We start from the raw sequence: 22,016 nt of genomic DNA on the forward strand, positions 1-22,016 counted from the left end.
CGCTGTCGTTAGCCATTGTAGTCCTTTAATTGATGGGAGTGAAGAGAAAAAGCTCCCGAAATGATACTGGTACATGGATCTGAGTTCTTTTTTTTGCAATTATTTCTCGCATATATTTGTTAGCTTATTCTAATCGTGAAGAGCGAATTATGATTTTTATTCACTAAATAAATATCTCTCCCACTTAATGAATTCGCTGAAATTGCTGAAAATTGATAGGAACCACATGTACATCATCTCCTCTAATACAGCTGCACTCAAAACAGTCTGAGATTTCCTTGATTCTTGGGAACTCGAACGCTGGTTATCCTTAAAGGTCCATCTGGTTTGAATGCGGAGCATATCTGAAATAGTAGGCTATCGTGAGGAATATCATTGTACTTGTTGCATATGTATGTAACTACACTGAGTGGTACTGAAAACGTATAATGTACTTAATAACGTAGAAGACCTGCAGCATAGAGTTTTCTAAGAAGTACCAGTTCCTCTATTTTAAAGGTGTCTTCAGCTTAAAGAAAATTCAGTTTTGAATTGAAAGAGCTCTGTCTGAACTGTCTTTGCAGTTCCTTTCCATTTTGTTTCATTTTCTGATTAAATACACTTTAGCTACACAAAAGTAGATCAACATAGTCAAGAAATCCTACGCTTCGGATGACCAACATATAATAATATATAACAATAATATAACAACATATTTATAAATACATATAGCATAATGTATATAATATGCATATAATATAACATATCTAACATATAATATAACATATAATATCAATTATGCGTCAAATATAATACTCGAGCAGAATGCCATCAACTGGTAATTGGTCATTACTTGACTAGCATCCGTTCATAGTCCTGCGAATGAACTGAGGAGGAAAGCAGCGTAAAAGTTCCGAAAATCTGCTTTGGAATTTATCAAACTTATTTCTTTCTCTAACGGCAAAATTTGAAAATGCTTGTGGCATTTCCTTCCCAACCAAACTTTTCGCATTAGCAACCTGACAGGTTCGAGTCATGTATGGTGCCTTTTATAAAATTACACGTACAATTTACGTAATAGAATTACTTCTTCTCCGAGGAAATGGAAAGGAATCAAAACAGTACAAAGGTTCCAAGGTACAATTGATATTCCGCGAAGCTCGTATTACCAAAATAAGCTGAATGCCAGTCGGAAATTAGGCTTATTATTGGATGTCGGAGAGGAACGACAAAAACTGTTTATAATCAACTCCTGTAGAATACATGCTGGGATTGTTTTTGTTGTTTTTTCGACAGCACTGGAGAATTTCCTTTTGTCAGGAGCAAGCAAGCAAACAAACAGGAGCACTGAAAGCCTAGTAGAATGATAGAAGAGGGTTTTAGAAAATAAAGGACAGTATATTTCAGAATAAAAAAATTGACCTGATTTTAAAAAACTAAGGAGTACCTTACTATTTACGGGATAACAAAATAGCTTGATTCTCAACTTAGGTGTTGACAAGAATGAGGGTTAAACACAGGGTGTACCACTAATCACCTCAGTTGTTGTGAAGTAGTCTTTTCGTGCAAGGCTGGTGGAAACGTTCAAAGCCCAGAAGAGGACAAAAGTGTTCTGCGGAAAGCTGAAGCACGTGAGAAGAGTTCATCATTGCGAGAAACACTCGAAACCTGGCAGAAACCCAAACTAGAACCAGCGTCCACAGAGCACATGTAGTAACTTTGGAAAGTTACTGGTTTCGACTATGCTAGTTGAGAATCACTCCCAGAAAAGAAAAAAAGGAGAAAAAGTTTATCTACACTAACATCTAATTCAACGGAAAAACCCTTACATTGTAACTTCCGTACAGGAATCGTGGATATACTTGGAATATTATCCTTAGGATATGCTCTGTCGAAATTATCCATACTTCAGCATACATAATAATTTTTGCCCTCGCGAAAGTATGCAACACGAGCTTTGAAAGGAAATGTTCAGACGAATGTAGAACTTCACCGAACTCATCAGAATTGCAGTTCCATACATGCAGACATAAACACATACGCGTTCTTTATGTACAACAGCCCTCACCTTTCGCTACGCTCACGCTGATGTTGTCCTCCGTCCTCCGTTGTGTTGAAATACCAATCTAAATAGTTTCCTTCGAAGAAAGGACTAGCCAGGAAGGAAAAAAACTAACTTTGCTGTGTTTTTGTGTTCTTCTTGTCGCTTTCTCCTTGATTGTTGTGGTTGGTAGAAAAACGAACAGAGCGATTCACCTGCGAGAAATATTAAAGCAATTTATCCGGATGTGAGCAAACAACGAATGTAGAGATGTCTTTCTTCCTCATACCTGTGGTTGAGAGGAGCAAATCATTCCGTTCGTCAGCTGATGCAGATGATCGCAAGAATGTGCACTGCGGAGCCCACCATGTGACGCAAAACTTCTGAAGAAAATACAGTTTGCTTGTCCCATCGCTGCTGTTGATTCATAATTTTGAAATCATTAAGTTTTCGCTATCATCATTAGGCTTTCACACTATCTGTGAAGATCGAAAACATTGAGTACAGCTTCTGAGTAGCGGCAACTGAAAAAATATTTGATTTCTTCTTAATGTTACACCGCTGTTTACACTGTCATTCGTTAAAAACTTCGGTACACTTGGACCACCCCTGTTTCGTTGTACCCATTACCTACAGTTAGTTTCCGACGACTAAGCCAAGGAACTCCCGAGTGGTGACTACTGCACTTTACGAGTATTGCATCGGTTCTGCATAGGTTCGGCCATATTGTTTGGTTGCTCGTTTGCGAGAACCCAGGAGGACGAGAAAGCATCACTTACACTGAATTTCCCAGCTACAGCCAGCGACTTCGGTACAACCTTTCAACAATTACAAAAGTGTCGAGAGAACAGCTGCCAAGCAGTCGGGACCAGTGGCACCCTGAGAGCGTCATAGCCCCGCACAAGTTCAGAACTAGGTGATACGAAACCTCTTTCAAAATGAGTCCTGAGCATGAAATTGTCCGCAAATGCTACGCATTCCATGCTGGACCGTTGTTTTTTTACATGTCTTGTTTTCCAATTCTACACCATCTCAAATTGTCATAACAATCAGTTGTTGTGCACAAAGATTCCCGTGGCGCTTTCTGCGAAATCTGTGGTTGAAGCTGTACAGCCATAATAGTTACCCCTCGTCGAACTTGCACATTATATCATCGAGTGTCGGTAGACCGAGCTCAGTCCTGCTTTTACGTAGTTCTTCTTCTCTCTCGCGAAGTGCACGGATCTCATTTGCTATGCGAGGATCAACTATTTCCGATGAGTTCTGAAAGAGCGTGGTCTTAGACCAGTCGTAAAGAGCAAGTAAGAAAAGGATTCGTTGTTACGAAGTCTATCTATTTTCACTCAACGTACTGCTTCTTCGAGCCCATTTTGGGGTGCGTAACCCTGTTTCTTAGCGATCAAGGCTGCTGCAGATTTTTTGACGAAGCGTCCACCTCTGAACGATTTAATACAATGAAAGACAGTGAAAGATTCTGCTGCTAACAAGCAACGATAGCAGTGGATTACTTCATGAAAACGCTCCACCTGGAGTCCACTTTTTTACTTTCTCTTCTTTCCACCTCACAGTCACTGGAACACCTTTGGTGCCGATCTCCCCAGTCGTTATCCAAGACATCAGTACGGAGCTGTCGTTCCAGTGCTACAAGACGGGGACTCTGTAAAGTGCCGTGGAAGACTTGGGTATTTCACCGAATATTCAAATGATTCGAGCACTCGAATAACAGTACGAACAATGTTGAGTTTTGTCAACGCTCTGAAAAACATACATAGTTACCAAACAAATCTACTTGACTTACGTTGAAAAAACTACTACAGAGCAGTAATTGACATCGTTGGAAGGTCTTTTTTTAAATAATTCCACCTCTACTTGAAACAATACATTCAAAAAAATTTCAAGAGGTAAAAAGAGAATGCAGAAAGATAAAAAAGATATGAATGCTCAATAGAACTGTCGTCGTCTCACAGGTTTTTCCTTAATGGATACCGAAAATGAAAAGGACGAAATCAAATTTCTGGGAAAAGGACGGTTACACTCGTGAATTTCAGGACAAAGATGGAAAATTGAACAAATTTGAACGAAAACATTTGCTACGCACCTGTGCGGGAACGTGACGATCTCCTCTTCGAGCCTAGAAAACAGATCAAAAAATTGTACTGAAATTTGGTTGATAATATTACAGAACCACATAATATGTCCGTAAAAAAGAACGTACCTTCTTGCTGGGAGCTGAACGTCGATGACCTTGTATTGGGGTTCCAGAATTTTTCGGCTCAGCGTTCGTAACTTTGACGGGCGGTCTTGCGCTCTGTAGCATTGGTTTTTCAAAGCCGATTACTGAAGAATGGGGACGCTCCTACGAGTGAGAATGAAAAGTGCGCCAAAAATTGTGACTGCTTACTTCTTGGCATTTTTTTAACACCCCCAGTCCAACTTAATTCAAACAGTAGATTTATACCATGGCAAACATCTGGAGTGTTTTTGTTCCCTTGTCTTTTTTCGCTTTTATTACCGCGATTATAATTTTTTTTTCAACAGCACGCGATTTCTCCAGATGAGTAAACACTAGATATAGTCGGGTCAAAACAACATGAAACTGCAGTTGCAGTGCAGTTGCGTAAGTGGCTGCGCTCGAAGCAGTGCGCTGGAGCTAGCAGTTAGAGGCGAATCAGCCATCGCTGCAGTTCTCGGCGGTCCCACCTCGATCCCAACCGCTAGCTACATCGCATCGCGCAGCCACAACTGCACCGAGCTTCATTTTGTTTGAATCCAACTACATTTATGGTCAGAAATACAGAGTGCTAAATATTAGTTCAGCTATTTTATGGCTTTTATTAAAGATCCAGTACGATTGAAGACATGGGTGCACAAAATCATCTGTAGCAACTTATTATACTTTAGTATTTGTATTTTATGATTATTGAGCATTTCATTCACTGACACTTGAGATATTCTACCTATAAGAGATTTTGCTCTAGGAATTTTAGTTTACCTACTAGCCCAGTGCTAATGATTATTAATCTATCCTAAGTACTCCATATTCTATCATTAATGCTCCCCTTTACGACAGTTTCTGATGGTGCTCCTCCTTTTACCCGTGAAGGGAGTCCCAACGTCGACCGGAATCTGAGAAGATCACATTGTGTTGCTGGTGGAATTTCAACGATTTTTCATCAAAAGCTTCCTCCACATGGTTCTACTATCTATCCTTAGAAGCACTGCGAGTAGCTGATCCGGGTTTCTGCGAAGCTTGGAGAGATGCAGAAGAAAGTCTTCTTCTTTCACGACAAGGCGCGCCCACTTGTCGCGAAGTTGACCTGGATGGAATTGCGCAGCCTTGACTTTATCTTCCCTCTTCGGCCTCGCAGTCCGGACACTGCTCTGCCCGACTACCACTTGTTCCTATCTCTGGTTTATCACTCAGAGGGACGCCACTTTTAGGGAATCTACAAAAGCACTGGATGTTGGCAGCGTGTCATCGACACCGATAGAGGATACGTCAGTGACTGAGGACTAAACATGTGAGAATAAACAGTTTACAAATGAAATTATGCCATGTGCAACAGAAATTAGTTCTCACCCTCATCTCTCTTAAATCGACGATCTCAGACGATCGAGTCTCCGTAATCTACGACCCCTTATACGGGTACTCCACCTGAAATCCGTATCACCCCAGATTCGTGGTATGCTGCTCTTCAGTGTAACAGAAGTTACAGCAGCCTAACATAAAAGGCCTTGTAGGACTTGAACAATTTAAATAGTAGACCACTCAAACGCTGTGCGACCTCTTACCGCTGCGTCATTGATGACCCCTTTAGTTACAATAGTTACATATTTACTGCAGTTCCTACAACCAACCAGCACCAGCATTTCTAGAATTAAACCGGTGTAGAGAAATTGTAGGTGTTTAAGTAGTATATGAGTGAAATCTTCCACGCTCACCTCGATAATGCTGATTTGCACTTCACAAAGAGGAAGAGTAGAAATGCGATGCCAGAGGCTCTCCGTTAACCCAATTCCTACAAAGACACGTACGAGTTCGATGTTTTAGGTCAGAAACTCCTATTACAAAGCCGTGGAATGTGTGAGAAATGTTCATTTAAAGGCATCACCCCACGAATCTGGGGTGGTACTGGTTTCAGACGAGTAGTACCTACACGGGGTCATATATTGTGGGGAAGAGGGTGATTCCGTTCTTCTCTCCCTCTATCGGCGTAAACAAAATCACACTCACAATCTACGACTCCGTATAGGTATCACCCGCCTGAAACCGTACCAGCCCAGATTCGTGGGGAGATGCCTTTAATGAAGCCTAGTTCATTCGCCTAAATGTTTCCAGGCAGTAGGATTTGCTAACTTACCGAGATAGTTCAATAGCACTCGGTGTCCCTTGAAATAAAGCAGGAGCAATCGTGCCTCGGTATCCATATGTTTTACGTTTGCAGGAATGTATGTGGGCGCGGTCCGTGAAAATCCCAACTGTTGGGCCGAACTGCAATCCTCCGAGGCAAAGGCAGAATCAGTAGATACAGTAGTGTGTTCGCAAGGTTCGCTACTGTCAGAACGATAGTCCTTTTCTTAAAAAAGATTATTTCAGAATAAAGTGAGATTAACTTCTTGTTTAAGCTTTCAAACTACCGTCTTTAAATCTCTGCAAATGCCTTTCTTTGTTCTCCAAGGACATTCCCGAATTCTTCCCTTTGTTGTGAGACTCGAAATGCACCCGTTCTGCGCTGTTTGCTCGTTCAATTTCCTTTGCTGCCTTATTTCTTGGTAGAGTTTCCCAGTTATGCGCTGTTTCTGGTTGAGTGCGGTGACTCCCTTGCATTCGATCTGCTTTGCAGGGCTTGGGGTTGGGGTCGGTCCTGACTCCCTCGTCATCGATTTTTATCGGCCAATCACCGCTGTTCATTCTACGCACTACTTGCTGTACACTATTAATTTGATGGGGAGTGATATCAAGCTGCGTTCTCTGCTGGATCCCACTTCCAAACGGATTCGTCGATGGCTTGCCTCTTGGGCCCGTCATGCGCTTAGGTTCACGACCATTTTCAATATGTTCAGACACATTTTGAAGTGATTTTCTCATGTTAACCACCATAATCCTTTCCGACTTATCAGAAGAAGGCGATGAGCGGTGTCTGGTACCGGATGACTCTTCACCCAATGCTTTCTCCTCATGCACTTTCTCACGAGGCTCGGAGTCTCCACCACGTTCCCTTCCACTTGACCTCTCTGTATCTTTGGACTTGGTGATAAGCTCGTTTTTCTTTCTCTGATGGGCAGTTATCTCCCCACTAGGAGCTGGAGGTGGTGGTGGTATCACGGACCGTGGATTGCAACTGGGAGCCATTCGGATATTCTTTTGGCCGGAACTTGGCCGATGCGTCAGATCTGCGCGAATTCTGTGTGCAACACTCTCAAGCTGCTCAACTTCGTTGTGGTGTTGGTTGGTTGTTTCGTCGTTTGTTATTTCGATCAGAGCAATGTGCTTTCCTTTGTGAGGAACAGCGCTGAAGCTGTCAGCACAGACTTCAATATGACTGTTCCGCATATTTCTGTCATAGGTGTCATACGAATCTCCTGAAAATTCTGCTTTGTAATGCATTAATAAATGTGAATGTTGATGTAACAAAACGAAGATAAAGGAATGAAATAAAAAGATAATAAAGGATAAAATGCATGGTGTTTGAGGTTTATGAAAGCACACACAGCCTGTGAAACGACTAACGGGACCAGCCGCTCTACCAACTCATCAACTCAGTCTTTTTGACCTTCCAGTTAAGTATGACATCAATTCGTCGACTCTATAAGGATGAAAAGCTTGGTTGGCGCGAGGACGGCTTCGAACCCTTGAACCGCCCAGTCGCGGGCGAACCACTTACTGACTTGGCTACACTCCCCTCAATAAAAGAGATGTCATTAACAGACTACCACCCAGGGGATTTTGGATTTGAATTCGAGGTGAGTTTTTGTGCATCTTACGCACTTACGTATTTTTGTACGGAGAGGAAGGAATCATCGGTAATGAAAGGAAACTGCATACCTTCTTCGTAATATGCCACTGAGTACATCTCGTAGGTGTCACAGTCGTTTGGGTATTGCTGGAGCTGGGAATTCCTTGTCCGAGTCTGAATGCAACCCTAGAGTAGTGTTGGAAATTTCTTTCCTCGTCAGGTTCACTATGATGCAAAAATCAGCATCCATGTTCGAATTTCTTCAAAATCGACTTATCCCCTAATATATAATACATTTTCATCATTTTCACTAATTCATCCAGAATTATTGCTCTTCCAAAGTATGTGCTGAAAAAGGGATAATTCAGAACTTGAAGGTTGCGTAGTTGATCGCTGAGTGCAGTTTGCAACAGAACAGGTCTAACTTACAGTAAATTCGCACTATCTTGGGCAACAGCACTAACTGAAGATTAGTTTTGAGCAAGCAGAGAAACCCTGTCAACTTTGATCCTTCCTACAATTTTTAGGGAATTAGGAATAAGGGAATTGGAAAAGAATGAATGTAGGTTAAAGAACTGCACTAAGCTTAAGCTTGTTTTTAATCATAAAATGGGTCCCTGAAGCTCCTTGAACAGTTAAATGGTGGTATACAAAAAGATAGTGAGAAGTTAGTGAATTGATCCCAATAAAACTAGCAAAGCGCATGTCCTCCTTCAATCGAGATGACTGCGGTCTCTACAAGAGGAGGCAGCAGTGATTTTGATTGAAAAAGACTATTCGTGACCTTCCTGCACTTTCTTTGAAGATTTTAATTCAGAGACTGTATTTCACTGCAGTCTCCTGTTTGATGCCATGTCACAGAAAACTAACTTTCAGTACAAGCAGTTCACAATGAAAAAGTGGGAGTGGTGTCGAGGTCAGGTCAGGCAGCCGTAGCGTTTCTACAAAATGGGAAATTTGCTCTTTGCCATGTTTTTCTCACACATAGCGTTCTTCTAATGAAAAAGATAGTTGCATTAAAGATGCTTTAATGCAACTATACGGACTTCGGATTAATTGTAAACAAAAAATGTGCACCATTACGAAACTGTTCGCCCACCTCTTCTTCGAAGGGCTGTTTTTTGTGTTCGGTGCGTCTTTGACATTTTGTACCATTGAATGATGACATAACAGTGAATATAGTTGAAAGTAGGTTTCGAGTTGAAAACGGCACAGAACCGGAGACTCTAAGCTAATGTAAATGACGAATGGAGCAGAGTGAGCTTGCGTAGACGGGCGGGTCGACCGTTAGATGGCTGCGGATGCAAACATGGCGCTGTCAGGAGCGTCAATCGCTGAACGACAGCTCTCCGAAATGGAAGCGGTCAGAAAATAGCAACAGCACCACAAATCAACCCTTTGAATAGAATTTGAAAGGAGAAACAAGGATACCTGTGAAAGCTAGAAGATGACTGATTAAGAAATTACCACTATTAAGAAGGATACGGTAAAGACGCGAAATAAATGTGAAGCAGAGCGATTTTCTGGGTACCAGTTGGATGTGAATTTTGCAAGTAGAATAAAGAAGTCAAAGAAGTAAAATAGCCTTGTGACTAAATACACGCAACCACCTTTCTTTTACATTTGGCTGGTTTGATGAAAAGCTTAAAATAAAATCACTGACGCAAAGTAAGGCTAACTTTATTTCGTTTCATTTGTTGAGCTAGTGTGTGCGATCTCGCTTAAAAGCGCTAATTTATGTGTAACCAGTTTTTGAAAGCTGAACCCATAAATACGCGGGATCTGTTTACTTTATAAAAAAATGATTATCAAAGCGAGACGATTTCAAAAGTTCTTCTCACTTAATGCTACATACTTTTTTGCAGTTTTTGTAGTCAACATAGAATCAAATTTACGGCTAATTAAAGGTTTGCTTAAAAGTTAAAACGCTCGAGACCCATCAAATAATTTGAATAACTACTTCGGCCCTCCTAAATAGCGTTGCAAAAGTACAATGTATCTACATACCATTAACAGTTCCAATATGTTGCAAATGATATACTCTTCTGAATTATGTGATTACTGAATCTACGCGTTCGTAGCGGATGAGGACCTAAGCTGTGTGACCTATGACACGTTTAGTTAACTGAAGCAAAAAAGATAAGGTCGTTAATTAAGCATTACAGCTTCACAAGCTGTACTTAACGTCTAAAGAGCGAAGCCGTAAGAACGATTTCCTCTGTTTTTCCTCTCACATTATCTTCCAGTTTTGGATGGAAAAGATTAAGGGGAAGATTAAATGGAAAAAAATAATTAAACACATCCTTATTTCAAAACATAACGCATAATTTATGGTCAAAGTGATTCTTCAGTAAAGGACACTTCATCATCATCATCTTCTTCTTCCTAGTGTTTGTCCCGCGTTGTTGCAGGGTCCGCCTTTCTGCTTCTTGTCTTCCATTTGGTTCTATCCATTGCATCAGCCGTACATAAACGCGCATCTATCATATCCAGCTTCACACGGTCCAACCAGCGAATCTTTGGCCTCCCACGCGGCCTCACTCCTGAAAGCTTCAGTGCGGTTTTGGCAACAGAATCTTCCTCTCGTCGCAAGGACATGACTGAACCATCTCACTCGCGCCTCCTTCATCTTCTCAGTTATCGGGACGACGCCGAAGATGGAGCGCACAGTGTCGTTGGATACTTTCTCTTTTAGCGTTACACCTATCGTCCACCTTAACATCCGCATCTCCATAGCGTACAAAACTCTTTCCAAGGCTTTCGTCGTCGGCCAGCACTCGCATGTGTAAAGGGCAACAGGACGCACAACCGTCCTGTAGATCTTCGGCTTCAGTCAAACAGGGGCTTTCTTGTCGCACAGTACGCCTGTTGCCGTTTTCCATTTTATCCATGCCGCATTAACACGTGCTCGACCTTCTTGATCAATGTCGCCTGTGGAAGTCACTTTGGATCCAAGGTACTTGAAACAGTTCACCTTGTTTAATTCGGTGCCATCGACACGAATTGAACCATCCTCTATCCTTGGTCCGCACTCCATGTACTCAGTTTTTGATGTGTTGAGGCGCAATCAATATTTCTGCAGCCAATCCTTCCAAGACTGTACTTGTTTCTGAAGATCACCTCGAGACTCCGACGCGAGCATGACATCATCGGCAAAGAGCAGAGTCCACGGATGCTGCTTCTGGATTTCCTTCGTTATCGTGTCCATGCACAGTATAAACTGCAGGGGTGAGAGGGATGAACCCTGGTGAACCCCTCAGGTACAGGGAATGGCCTGCCTGTTCCAGCAGCACATCGGACAACGCTGGTAGGCTTCGCATAAAGCAGCTTCGCCATATTCTTGGTACTCATGCGACCATGGACATATCGCAGTTCCAGCAGACATCGGACAAGCTGTAGGCTTCGCATAAAGCAGCTTTGCCCACCGCACATATTCCTCTGGTACTCTATGCGACCTCATGGACATCCATAACAGCTCATGTGGGACACAGTCGAAAGCTTTCTCGATATCGAGAAAATGTCCATGAACAAGTCACTTGCAACAGCATACTCCAGGATTCGCAACAAGTCGTCGTTACGAGCTCCAAAACCGTATCCACCATGACAATTCTCGAACCCGTCTTTCCGAGAACCGACATGTCCGTTGAAGTCTCCTCCGATTAGAAGTACTTCTTCGCCTTCCAGGGATTGGACGTACTGCTCCAGATCTTCCCAAAAGCACGCCTTCTCTTCTTCACTACAGCCCATCTGTGGCGCATAAGCAGAGACGACTTGCAATTCCACTTCTCCTGTATCTACTTTTACAGCCATCAAGCGATCCGATAGTCGATCCACCGCTGTGACGCTATTTCTAAACGACTCGTCCAAACGCCATTGCGATTTGATGTGCCGTGGTAGATGAGCTTGTAGTCATTGCCTAATTCCCTTGACTTGGAGCCTTTCCAGCGAGTCTGCTGTATACAACATATGTCAACACGGCGTTTTCTGAGACTGTCTGCCAGTTCACGACTTCTTCCAGTAAGCGTCCCAACGTTAAGTGTTGCCAAGCGCACTGGATGTTGCTGGCGATGGCGGACTAACTTCTTTGGCCGGCTCCGTCCTCCACCCGGTAGCCCTCGCATATTTGCCACATTGCCCGGACGAGGACAATGCGCGTCTCTTCTGGGGTACGCCTTAGCTTCTGAAGAACACATAGTAGACATTAGCAGTATGACGCGACAGGGGTGTTGTCCTCGGTGAGCTTTTCGCCCTAGCAAGCTAGCAGCCTGGCACCGGAATCGTCGTACTACCCCCTCACTTAGCTAGCCTGTAGCCTTGGCCCAAGGACCGGGCTACTGGCCGGACACCTTTGTGGCATGGTTGAACCTGCCGAGACGAAGTCTCGCCACCATAGCTGCCCGACGGCCAGGGCCGCCGCTGCGCCGCTTTGAGGCCTGAGCTAGGATTTGCAGCAGAGTAGAGGACACTGTTTTGCTGAAAAAATTGTCAATTATTCGAATATCACGCTAAAAATAAATTGCATAAATAACAGCTAATTTCCTTATGATTCGTTTTGTGAAATAACTCGATTTCCTCTTAAAAACACTGTTATGAGTACACGGTGATGAACATCAATTCGATTTTTATCTGAAGTTCGCTTTTGTTTGTCTAATTTTTCTTTGCCTTTTTCTTGAATACACAGGTTATCGTCTGAAAGCAGATGTGCTATTGCAGGCATCACTTCCAAAAGAAATGTGACGCATACCATATAAAAGAGAAACTTGGCATTTCTTCATCCTTCGTTGCCCTTACACTTCTAACTTCACGGCATTCCAATTGTCCATTGAGGAATGGGCTATTTTCAGAATGGATTTCTGAAGTAGATTTGATCCCAGAGATATGCAGAGGTGCGCTACGTTTGTCCTCTACGGGTTGCATACCAGCGGCATCAGAGAGAGGTTTGCTTTCTTCATGAGGCATGGATGGTCCCGCCTCTTTTGCCGTAACCAGTTCACGATCGCTAGATGCCTCAGTTTTTCCTGGCGAATGGCTCGGATGTTCACCGCTTCGGTAAGTTTTGCTTGAAGAGCCGGGATGGTCGCTACTCGTTTGCTCCTTTCTGGATGATATCCCACTTTGTTCTTCAGTTATTGTCCATCCACTACCGGTCTGACTTTTTGGAGTTGATGTCATCAGACTGTTTTCCATTTCTCAAATAGAGTGAAGATGTGGATTTAGAACAGAAGGAGCTTAAACGTAAAGGCTGCACTAACTTACCTTTAGCGACGCTTCCTTCAGCACCTGAAATCAGCATTCAATGTTCAGCTAAAGTTTACTTTCATATATGTATATTTATATAAATACATCAAACCATACCCCTCTGTTCGTTTCTATTGCTATGTTTATGCTTTCTTTTAGCTCGTGCTAGGTTCTTCGAAACAGCAGGGCGTGCTGCAGCTGATACTGTTTCAAATTTTGTGAAATCTTCCACCTAAATGCTTGTTTCAAACGCAGTACCGCAGGATCGGCACAATCCGTGCTAGTAGTCATAGAAGATGAAAGACGTGGTTGCCACCAAGCAAAGTCAATATCTATTAGCTCCTTTTCACTAAAGGTAGTCCCTCAGGAATTTTTCCTTGATAGTTCTGCCAATGCCTTAACAAACTCACTTTTGTTTCAGACACTTTTCCGTATTTTGCTCTCCTTCTCTTTTCTGCTGTTTCAGGATGTACGGCCTTGCGGCGTGAATTCTACTAGAAAGATGGCTCAGAGAAATCGCCACTGTTTCATTTTCTAGAGCAGAATCATCGCTTACAGAACATTTAGACTGACTACGGTTCTCGACGGATTTCCGAACTAATTCGCTTGGTTTTGAACCGTGAATTCTAGAGTCAGTTAACGTGCGAACCTTTCGCACTCGTTCTTTTGTTTTAGCTCCGATATTCTTCAGAAACTCTGAAAGAGGAAGAGTGCGAATACAGTTCATGGTAAAGTGGAGGGTAAGGAGAAGTCTTTTGAAAGATTAACGGTAGCGCTAAAAATTTCTTGCAGCACCTTATTTTACAGAAGTCAGTGACAGAAGATATTTTAATAATAACGAGAGTTTTTAGTATATGTTCAGGAATGAGTAGTGTAGCGGTTAGAGGGTCCGCTACCTGCACGATCGATCTGAGGTTCGAATCCGCCCTAGTGCTCACCAAGCCCTTCATCCCTCCGGGGTCAATAAATTGGTACCAAACTTGTCTGGGAGGATAAAACAAGTGACTTGACCATCGGCTTCACCCGCAAGTCATCGTATAGGCCAGCTACACGTTCGTAAACCTCAAACGATTCTGGATGGAAGTGAACGTGGGGGCGCATCCCAAGCGGATTGATTAACGCCAGAAACTTCATCCTTTAACTTTAACGAGAGTTTTATACTTGCAGAGTACTGTAATCTGGTGCTGTCAGGCTTCTAGAATTCAACACCTTGTAAATCCTGATCGGTCAACAATTATAATTAGGTGACTTGACGATAACAAACTTGAGAAATGCACAACCGCAGTAAATAGCAAAATTCCGACTGGCTATAATTTTTCATCAGCAGATTTCAATGGTTTGCACATACAGATAGACTAGAGATAAATTCCTCAGCTGAGACAGAAATTTTCGAAACACTTCAGATCCAGAGAATATTTCTAGGCAAAATTTTAATTCAAGGTATCTTTTGTTGCTAAGTGGATCCCGGGAGGATTTCGCTCAACGTTTATATCTAACCTTCTATCCAACCTCTATACCTACGTGGTTGCGTCGCAGTCCTCACACTGCGTAGGGACGCCCTTAGAACAGCGCCTTAGCGATATACTGCGTTTCGCGAACAGACTCGCAAGCGATTCAGGCATAATGCACCATAGTTGCTTCGAATTCTCGGACTAGTCAAAAATTTACTTTTCAAGCTTCAAATTCTTGCAATCAACCTCGATTTTCAAAAATGTGACTATTCAGGATAAACAAATATGAGTAGGTCTTTTTCCTTTGTTCTGGTTAATATAGATGAAGAGTTAGCTTTCATTAATTCCAGGAATATCCCCTCTAGGGACATTTACTTCTTCGGGAGCAAAAATGAAAAATTTATCTTGAGGAAAGTAAGCTTACTCTTGTTGTGAGATATACTGCCGCCCCTCGACCGACGATTTGTATGTTTCTGAACGAATAAATGAAGATTTTTGGTTCATTTCTAACAACTACAGTTCAGTAGTGGGTGTTCATATCGTTCATTTACAGATTATCAATAATTTCTAAAGGTGAAAATTATGTCGCTCTATACGGGAGCCAATCATCTGCATACACCGCCCTGCGATTTGTTCCGCGATCGACGAACACCCGATTCAGTGCTATCCTGTGTCCGCTTTGATGTCTTTGAAGAATTCCGTCGACGTCGAAACACCCCCGTTCGTAACGGTGGTTCATGCTGTGAAAGAAAATAGTGAATTTTCATACTATGAGATCATCATATTTTCGAAAAGAGTAATACTCACTGCTTCTTCAGGAGCAGCATTTCTGAAAAAGAAATTAGTCATACGCGTTCTCTCCACCAATTTGCACTGATCACTCAAATTCACTCTAATCGTATTAATGCCACAAGTCAAGGCTTTTTGCACAGGAAAACAATGCAGGCAGAATTGCTGCACACGTTGGCCATATTTTCCAACGTGATCTTTTGAGAAAGCATCTGAGCTTGAGCTAATCTAAAAACGGTCGATAATGAGTCCATCCGCTGGAGTAATTCTGTAAAATTTGACGGATGTTAAAAGTAGAAGGGCAACGAAAAATGATGATGTGCAAAGTTCCTGCTATCTTTGGTATGGTTTGCTTTTCATTTGGACCGAATAGTGGAAGAGCTAACCAAACGACATCAGGATTTGGGGAAAATGTTCGAAAGAAAGCCTGTCAACAAGCCACTATGCATCGCACAAAATGAAATCCTCACTGTCACCTATCACATATATCAATCGCTGTCATGCTATGCAATAATAGTAGAACCAGCGTACCAATGATGTGTGTCCGTCTGTGCATGCGGGTGTCTTTGTATCAAACTCATGAAAATACCTCATGCAGAAAAGAAAGTTAGATAAGAAGTTTAACTCCGGGTCGCAGGAAGCGGCAAGTACGATCAAACGGCATTAAAGAGATCAATAGGCGCTAGAAAGCACTGGGGATACAGTATTGTGGAATGGTGAGCCGAGTGAGTGGTGAGCCGAGCACAGAAGTCACTAAAATAAGTCGTTGGACTGCAAAAAAAGAACTGTGGTCCCACTTTATGTGAAGGAACAGCTATGCAAGCTATGAAGTGGGTTCTCGATTTAAGATTATCGCATCGATTGTGGTGCTCATAAGAAGACTCGTAGCCGTTGATTGTGACTTCCTTTCGGGTACGTGTGAGGTGTTCGTGCGGTCTGATCACCTAAAACCCACAGAAGGCTGCATGTCACGAAACTGGCACGGTGCTTGACTCTCTTCCCGTAATGATAAGATTAGGGAGGCTGGTCAGAAGTATCACTGCGATCATGCTGAGCCCCCATCCCCTAATCGTCCTGGCAAATGTCTTGGGGAGAGGCCTCAATCATGTGTCATGCGTTCGACTGCAGGCAGCCGCCTCGCGAGGTAGCTAGCAAAAATGAGCAGCTCACGTACCAAACGCTCACTAACTGGTGCAGCACAGAGCCCCGCGCATGAATGGCGTTGCTAAGTGCCTCGCAGAGAAATTCGGTCGTTTTCCACGTCGTTTTTCAGGGTCAAGGATGATTTGAGCGCTATCCTCCCTTAATTTACAGAACCTAACCCTAGTGTTTTCCTGAGAAGATCCCAATATCATTAATTTCGTGGTATGGTGGCCTTACTCCTCTGGATTCTTTGTGGACCAGCAGTTACGCGTTCTCATTTTGTTATTGCTCGTGAAATTTTCACTGCTCCGAACTTCGAAAACGCCGTCTTCGGAGCAAGATTCTTACTAGTAAGGTCGAGAACACTGCCGCCGGTAAGTACTAAGACGGAAATTGTGTGGTACTGAAAATGTCAACCATTGAAATGAATAGTTCGGTAAAATTTGAATATCTCTCAAAGCTGTGAAAGATTCGATCCTGCAGCTCCACTGAAGTGAAGTAGATGACGTAACTCAGAAAATTTTCAAAGCAGAACTTGCCGGAGAAAAAGCTTTCGAATGCGATCCATGAGGTGCTCGATCGACGTGGCCGCCTGGAATGAACCTCTAGCGCTAAACGACCATATTATTGATCACAAATGACACGATCTATCATGCAGATTAAGTCTATTTTTTTCTGAATGATCCCCTAAAAAGACACACTCGACTGATTATGCATGAGGTCTCATTATCTTCAAAGGAACCTTAGGGCAATGATACTCCACTGTATCTCAGTACTTCCCGAAATGTGGTCTTGAGTTGCTCGATTTTATTGATTGAATGAGATCTAAATGATCCGTTTTTATACTTGACACTACATTAATCGGCAAATTTGTTTTATGAAGCATCAAAGCGCTCTTGATACACCTCATCTACGTTCAAACTGACCCGATGGTGACATGAAGGCGTCTTTAAGGCGTTCGTTCGTGTTGTCGTCCATGTATTTAAGCCATCCACTCATTCTCATCCATCATTCCATTCCACTTGCAATTCCAAAATTACTGTGCTCTGGACCTCTCTCCTCCTACTCCTTCTTTTGTCAGTGTGTTCAAATTTAGCATACCACAGAGTTAAGGGTCTTTTGATGTCTACACGAAAAGATATGTTTAGGGGTGTAGATTACAGGATTGAATGTGATCGCGAACTACTAGACTGTACAATGAAAAATGCTGTAGATCACCTCTACCCTCTAAAGAAGAAGCCTACGGTCTGAGAGCTAAAACCGGTCCTCAATCCTCAAAAAAAAAAAAAATAAACCACTGCCGCTCGGATTACAGGCTGATCTGCCTACTCTGTCACAGAAGGGCGGTTTTCAACAGCGGAGTTCAAGCCACTATCCAGGTACCCACTCTCCAATGCGAGTTCTTCAGTAACTACAACACGTTCGGTATCACACACGCGAAGCGATTATTTGTTTAGAAGCATCCTGAGGAGTTGAAATCGGTTCATCCTGCCTATCAATCTCACATGCAATCACGTCTGGCTTTCCTGCAGTTATCCGATGACCACATTCCACAAAATATACCACTATATAGTGAGTATATATGCATATTTATATGCAGATGTGGGACCGCGTATACAAGCCTGCTTGCTACCTGCTCGGAGTAGCTCCGCTTTCATGAAATGCAATCAGGCATTCAGAGTATGCGCTTCGGGAGTCCACGCACTAATTAACTCACAGTCATATGCCAAAAGCTTCCCATACTTTGCAGAAAGGTGCTGTCGCCTAGCACCATGTGAGAGCCCAAGAAGCCAAGAAGTCAAATGCCCGAGGAAATATGGAATCATTGGCAACCAACATCCATCTCGTAACGTTGTACTTTCGGTCAATTGAACTCCAACAATTCGCTCCGTCCGGACTACCGTGATATTCACACGCACCACCTGCTGCATTGCAGGAAACACGCATCAGAGATCGCCCAACATCAGTATCGACAACTAAACCATCTTCTACATCGATCTTAATGAAAGGAAAGAGGCTGCACAATAGCTGTATGAAATTGCTATAATAATCTGATAGAGGAGTTGGGTCAACATCGTCAAGAAGCGGCTTTGAATGAGATTGCGGGATCGCAGAGAACTCAAATTATGGCTCATAAGTGCTCACGCACCTGCGGAAACTGCTGGAGACTAACTATAACAAAGAGCTTTTGATGATCAACCATGAATACGTTGTTGTCCAAGATAACAAAGAGACTCGGATAAGAATCCGATACTTTATATCAAACCATCTTCTGCTTTGAAAGTGGTTCTATCCTGCGAAACAAACATAGGATGACAGAAGTAGTCTTTTAGACTTTTTCGAGCAGACAACTAAATCATTGCATCCACGTTCAAGGGGAATCATCGATGCAATCAGCTCACGTTGCAACCTGTTTAGTGCCTGAAGAGCATCGAAAGCGGAAGATGCCGACAATTAAGCTTCGGCTAGATTATGTTCCGACAAAGTACATCCCTTTGTCGGAAATCCAAACATATAGAGCTGCTTTTGACGTCGCATCCACTTCTGAACGGCGCCCAGTTCTCGTCAGCTTGGTGGTACGCTTTCAGGAAAAGAATAGTAAAGTTCAACTTCAGCCAGAGCTATACATGGCAGGTCTGAAAGATTGTAAACGCAGAACGAAATTCAGCCAGCAGTTGTCGATTAGTATCCAATTACTGACCAAAAAAAGAGTGGATGACGCCGACTCTTCCACTAAATGTATTCAACGGGCTGCAAAAAAAAAAAAACTCGCGGCTCTAATATTGTGAATGAACTCCTTTGCATCTGATGATACATGATTTTTGTACAATTCTGTATATGTCACGTGCACTATTGCTGACCTCAGTCAGAAGAAGAGTGTAAGAAGGAAGTTGCGTTGTCAACTGGAACGAGATTGTGAGAAATAGACGAACCCGCTTCCCACGAACGAAAGAGTTTGAAAAGGCTTAGGAGAGCAAGAATCCGAAAAAAAATCCTAAGGCAGTATAGTGACAAGATGAAGAGATATTCGCCTGTTCTCAACACTGCCAACAGAGTCGCTGTCGCAGAGTTAACTCTTTCCATATGGAAGGAAACTTTTAAGACCTTGCTGAAGCGGGAGGTCTCTGACCTCTGCACGTCCGTACGCAGCCAGCAAAGAACTACCACGGAGACGGAGATTCTGGTCTGTTTCCATAAAAATGGACAGAAATCCTAGTGGAGACGCGGCTATCATAACCCCAAAAGAAGCTGTCCATCGGGGTACCCAAGAATTACCGACGAGTGTCACTGCTGCGTGCGATGTATTATGGAGCAGATCATCCTAGATCGACTAATCAAACATCGCGAGGGAACTACCCGCGACGAACAAGCGGGCCTTAGTACAGGTGTATCGACAAGGCGTTTATTGTTGGCGATATGTGTGTGGCAACGATATTCGAAGTCTCTGTAGTTAGGTTTTCTGGGCCTCAATGCCGCTCTCGACACTCCACACCGAGGCCCTCTTGTTAACGAGCTTTCTAGCGTGGTTCCTTTCGTTGACTGGGTTGGAACGCACTTCCATGCACACGTTTTGGCACCCTCGACAGCATATTCATTAGTTGGACTAGTTCATAGCCTAGCGTACTGGTAAATTTGTAAGCGATATGATCAATGGAAGGGGCGGTGTGGCGCAGTCGGCAAGAGGTTCCGCTGTGGCTACAATCGATCGGAGATTCGAATCCGCCCTAGTGCGAACCAAGCCCTCCTTGTTCGATAAATTGGAGCCGGACTTATCTCGATCAACGTCGTGCAACTCATCCCTTATCCTTTGTGATCAATGAGCGAGTGCAGTGCAGTTGATAAATTGTTGAGCTGTCCTGTCCATTATCGAGTTCGCCTCGGTGCCAACTTTGTAATTCATCCCTATTGAGTTGATCGATTGGTGTTAACTTTTCCGGCAGAGAGGGATGGGGAGGCCGACCATACGCAAAAAATGCATCCCCTTACCTCCGTCTATTAATGCACACAAATTTGCACAACTATAATGGACCGAATTACTTCGGAAGCCCTGTTCATCTTCACAGTCAATAGTTAGAAGCCTATATACTCCCCCTTTGCTTCGTGCAAAAATTAATGTACCCAAGTGCTAATTTTCAAAAGTTTGATTTAGCCCCGTAACTGAGTGCCGCAAATGTTAAAATACGATTTTGGACTCTTTTCTTTCATTTTCCCTTTGTTCTTTTTTCTTGTTTTTTCATTCTTTGTTTTTGATTATTCTCATTTATTTGAAATTGTCCCTACTAGTATTTTTCCTATAGATTATTCTCCCTTCCCTACCGAGGAGCTTCAAAGAGGTTAATCCAAAGTGGACTATCTAGGCGAAGCGATCCACCTTTTCAGCTTTATCCTCCTTGTTTTTTGTATGTTTTTTGAGTAGGCTAGTGAGGAGACCCTTTTAATCTTCGACCGCCCGCACGTGGGTGCAGCGCGTGCTGAAGGGTAGTGCGTCGCGAGGGAGTGCGTTTTCCACGCTTTTTTTTACGACGAATTGGGAAGGATCTCACAATCTATAACTCCCTCCCTAGCTTTTACTGCGGATTTCTTTACCACGTCAGGTTAGTTTTGTGCTGGCTTTGAAGCACGATGAAAAAAAGAAAACAGTGTTAAAGGCAAAAATTTGAAAATCATACGAATTATTGTTATTGTTGTTACTATTGCTTCTTGGACAAAATTCGGTCGAATCTACACTAATTTTCAGCAAATATTAAGTAAGAACGGGAATTGAAACGGGGTAAACCGGAAGAATGTTTTGCAGTTCCGTCCGTCGGAACAACACAGAACGTGGGAGTACGATTTCAAAACAGGAAAAGAGAAAGTTGAAGCGAATGCGCCGGTAATTTCGGTTCTCATCATGAGTTTCTATTGACTAACAAGCTCTGTGTTAATGTTGTATGTCAACGTCACTCTGCTATTAAATAAATGAAACAATGCATTGTACTGGAGAGAAATCAACAATTTATAAATATATACAATGAAACGGAATGGGGGTGCATATATTAGTTTCTAAACATGGGGCTAAAAATCGCTACAAACGTAAGCTACTGGTACTTAGTGCAATAAAAACACAGCCAGGACCACTTGTAAGGCGGAGGACAAAACCCGCATAACGAATAACAAAGAATACAACTTACAAATGTCATATCTAGTTTCTCAACAGTGGCAACATATTACGACTTAATCACAACAATAGGCTGCAGAAAGAACACATAAGCACCGTCTTCAGAGATTTTTCTCTCAAATGCTGCACGAAGTGTGAGGAGTGAGGTGTGACGAGGCTACCTGACGGAGGCCGAAGAATTTGTGGAAGGACCTTCTCGAATCGTTTGCTATAGAAAGCTCACGTTTGGTACTCCGCGTTGTCGCTTCACTATTGTCCGG

At 42.9% G+C, this 22,016-nt stretch overlaps 5 protein-coding genes across 9 annotated transcripts; all 5 read right to left on the reverse strand.

Annotated features, from left to right (window-relative positions):
* Positions 1-310: 310 nt before the first annotated feature.
* Positions 311-10,760, reverse strand: RB195_018108 (uncharacterized protein; the record flags this gene model as incomplete). Of its 3 annotated transcripts, none has more annotated exons than XM_064185389.1 (16): positions 311-344; positions 2,048-2,105; positions 2,157-2,235; positions 2,310-2,403; positions 3,147-3,283; positions 3,373-3,457; positions 3,547-3,677; positions 4,119-4,151; positions 4,236-4,328; positions 5,963-6,039; positions 6,382-6,597; positions 6,659-7,603; positions 8,067-8,151; positions 8,289-8,325; positions 8,407-8,440; positions 10,646-10,760. In XM_064185389.1, 16 exons carry the CDS (start codon positions 10,758-10,760, stop codon positions 311-313), a joined length of 2,253 nt encoding a protein of 750 aa, XP_064041269.1. The 3 variants fall into 3 exon arrangements, with proteins under 3 accessions (XP_064041269.1, XP_064041270.1, XP_064041271.1); XM_064185390.1 differs by having other exon boundaries at positions 3,529-3,677; XM_064185388.1 differs by lacking the exons at positions 8,289-8,325; positions 8,407-8,440; positions 10,646-10,760 and having other exon boundaries at positions 8,067-8,094.
* Positions 10,761-10,810: 50 nt separating this feature from the next.
* Positions 10,811-11,014, reverse strand: RB195_018109 (uncharacterized protein; the record flags this gene model as incomplete). Its single annotated transcript, XM_064185391.1, has 1 exon — positions 10,811-11,014. One exon carries the CDS (start codon positions 11,012-11,014, stop codon positions 10,811-10,813), a length of 204 nt encoding a protein of 67 aa, XP_064041272.1.
* Positions 11,015-11,433: 419 nt separating this feature from the next.
* RB195_018110 (uncharacterized protein) lies at positions 11,434-11,787 on the reverse strand (the record flags this gene model as incomplete). The annotated part of the gene is made up of 1 exon (XM_064185392.1): positions 11,434-11,787. One exon carries the CDS (start codon positions 11,785-11,787, stop codon positions 11,434-11,436), a length of 354 nt encoding a protein of 117 aa, XP_064041274.1.
* On the reverse strand, positions 11,434-18,801 carry RB195_018111 (uncharacterized protein; the record flags this gene model as incomplete). 3 transcript variants are annotated; one of them, XM_064185395.1, is made up of 12 exons in its annotated part: positions 12,765-12,830; positions 12,897-13,036; positions 13,092-13,166; positions 13,234-13,257; positions 13,333-13,447; positions 13,626-13,706; positions 13,772-13,911; positions 15,091-15,139; positions 15,284-15,406; positions 15,474-15,495; positions 17,138-17,190; positions 18,748-18,801. In XM_064185395.1, 12 exons carry the CDS (start codon positions 18,799-18,801, stop codon positions 12,765-12,767), a joined length of 942 nt encoding a protein of 313 aa, XP_064041276.1. The 3 variants fall into 3 exon arrangements, with proteins under 3 accessions (XP_064041273.1, XP_064041275.1, XP_064041276.1); XM_064185393.1 differs by lacking the exon at positions 18,748-18,801 and adding an exon at positions 12,309-12,450 and having other exon boundaries at positions 12,722-12,830; positions 12,897-13,166; positions 17,138-17,166; XM_064185394.1 differs by lacking the exons at positions 12,765-12,830; positions 12,897-13,036; positions 13,092-13,166; ... (7 more) ...; positions 17,138-17,190; positions 18,748-18,801 and adding exons at positions 11,434-11,827; positions 12,058-12,242; positions 12,324-12,450; positions 12,561-12,666; positions 12,722-12,752.
* Positions 18,266-18,529, reverse strand: RB195_018112 (uncharacterized protein; the record flags this gene model as incomplete). Its single annotated transcript, XM_064185396.1, has 1 exon — positions 18,266-18,529. One exon carries the CDS (start codon positions 18,527-18,529, stop codon positions 18,266-18,268), a length of 264 nt encoding a protein of 87 aa, XP_064041277.1.
* Positions 18,802-22,016: the final 3,215 nt, after the last annotated feature.

Source organism: Necator americanus, chromosome II (assembly GCF_031761385.1).
Source record: "Necator americanus strain Aroian chromosome II, whole genome shotgun sequence".
Lineage (NCBI taxonomy): Eukaryota > Metazoa > Nematoda > Chromadorea > Rhabditida > Ancylostomatidae > Necator > Necator americanus.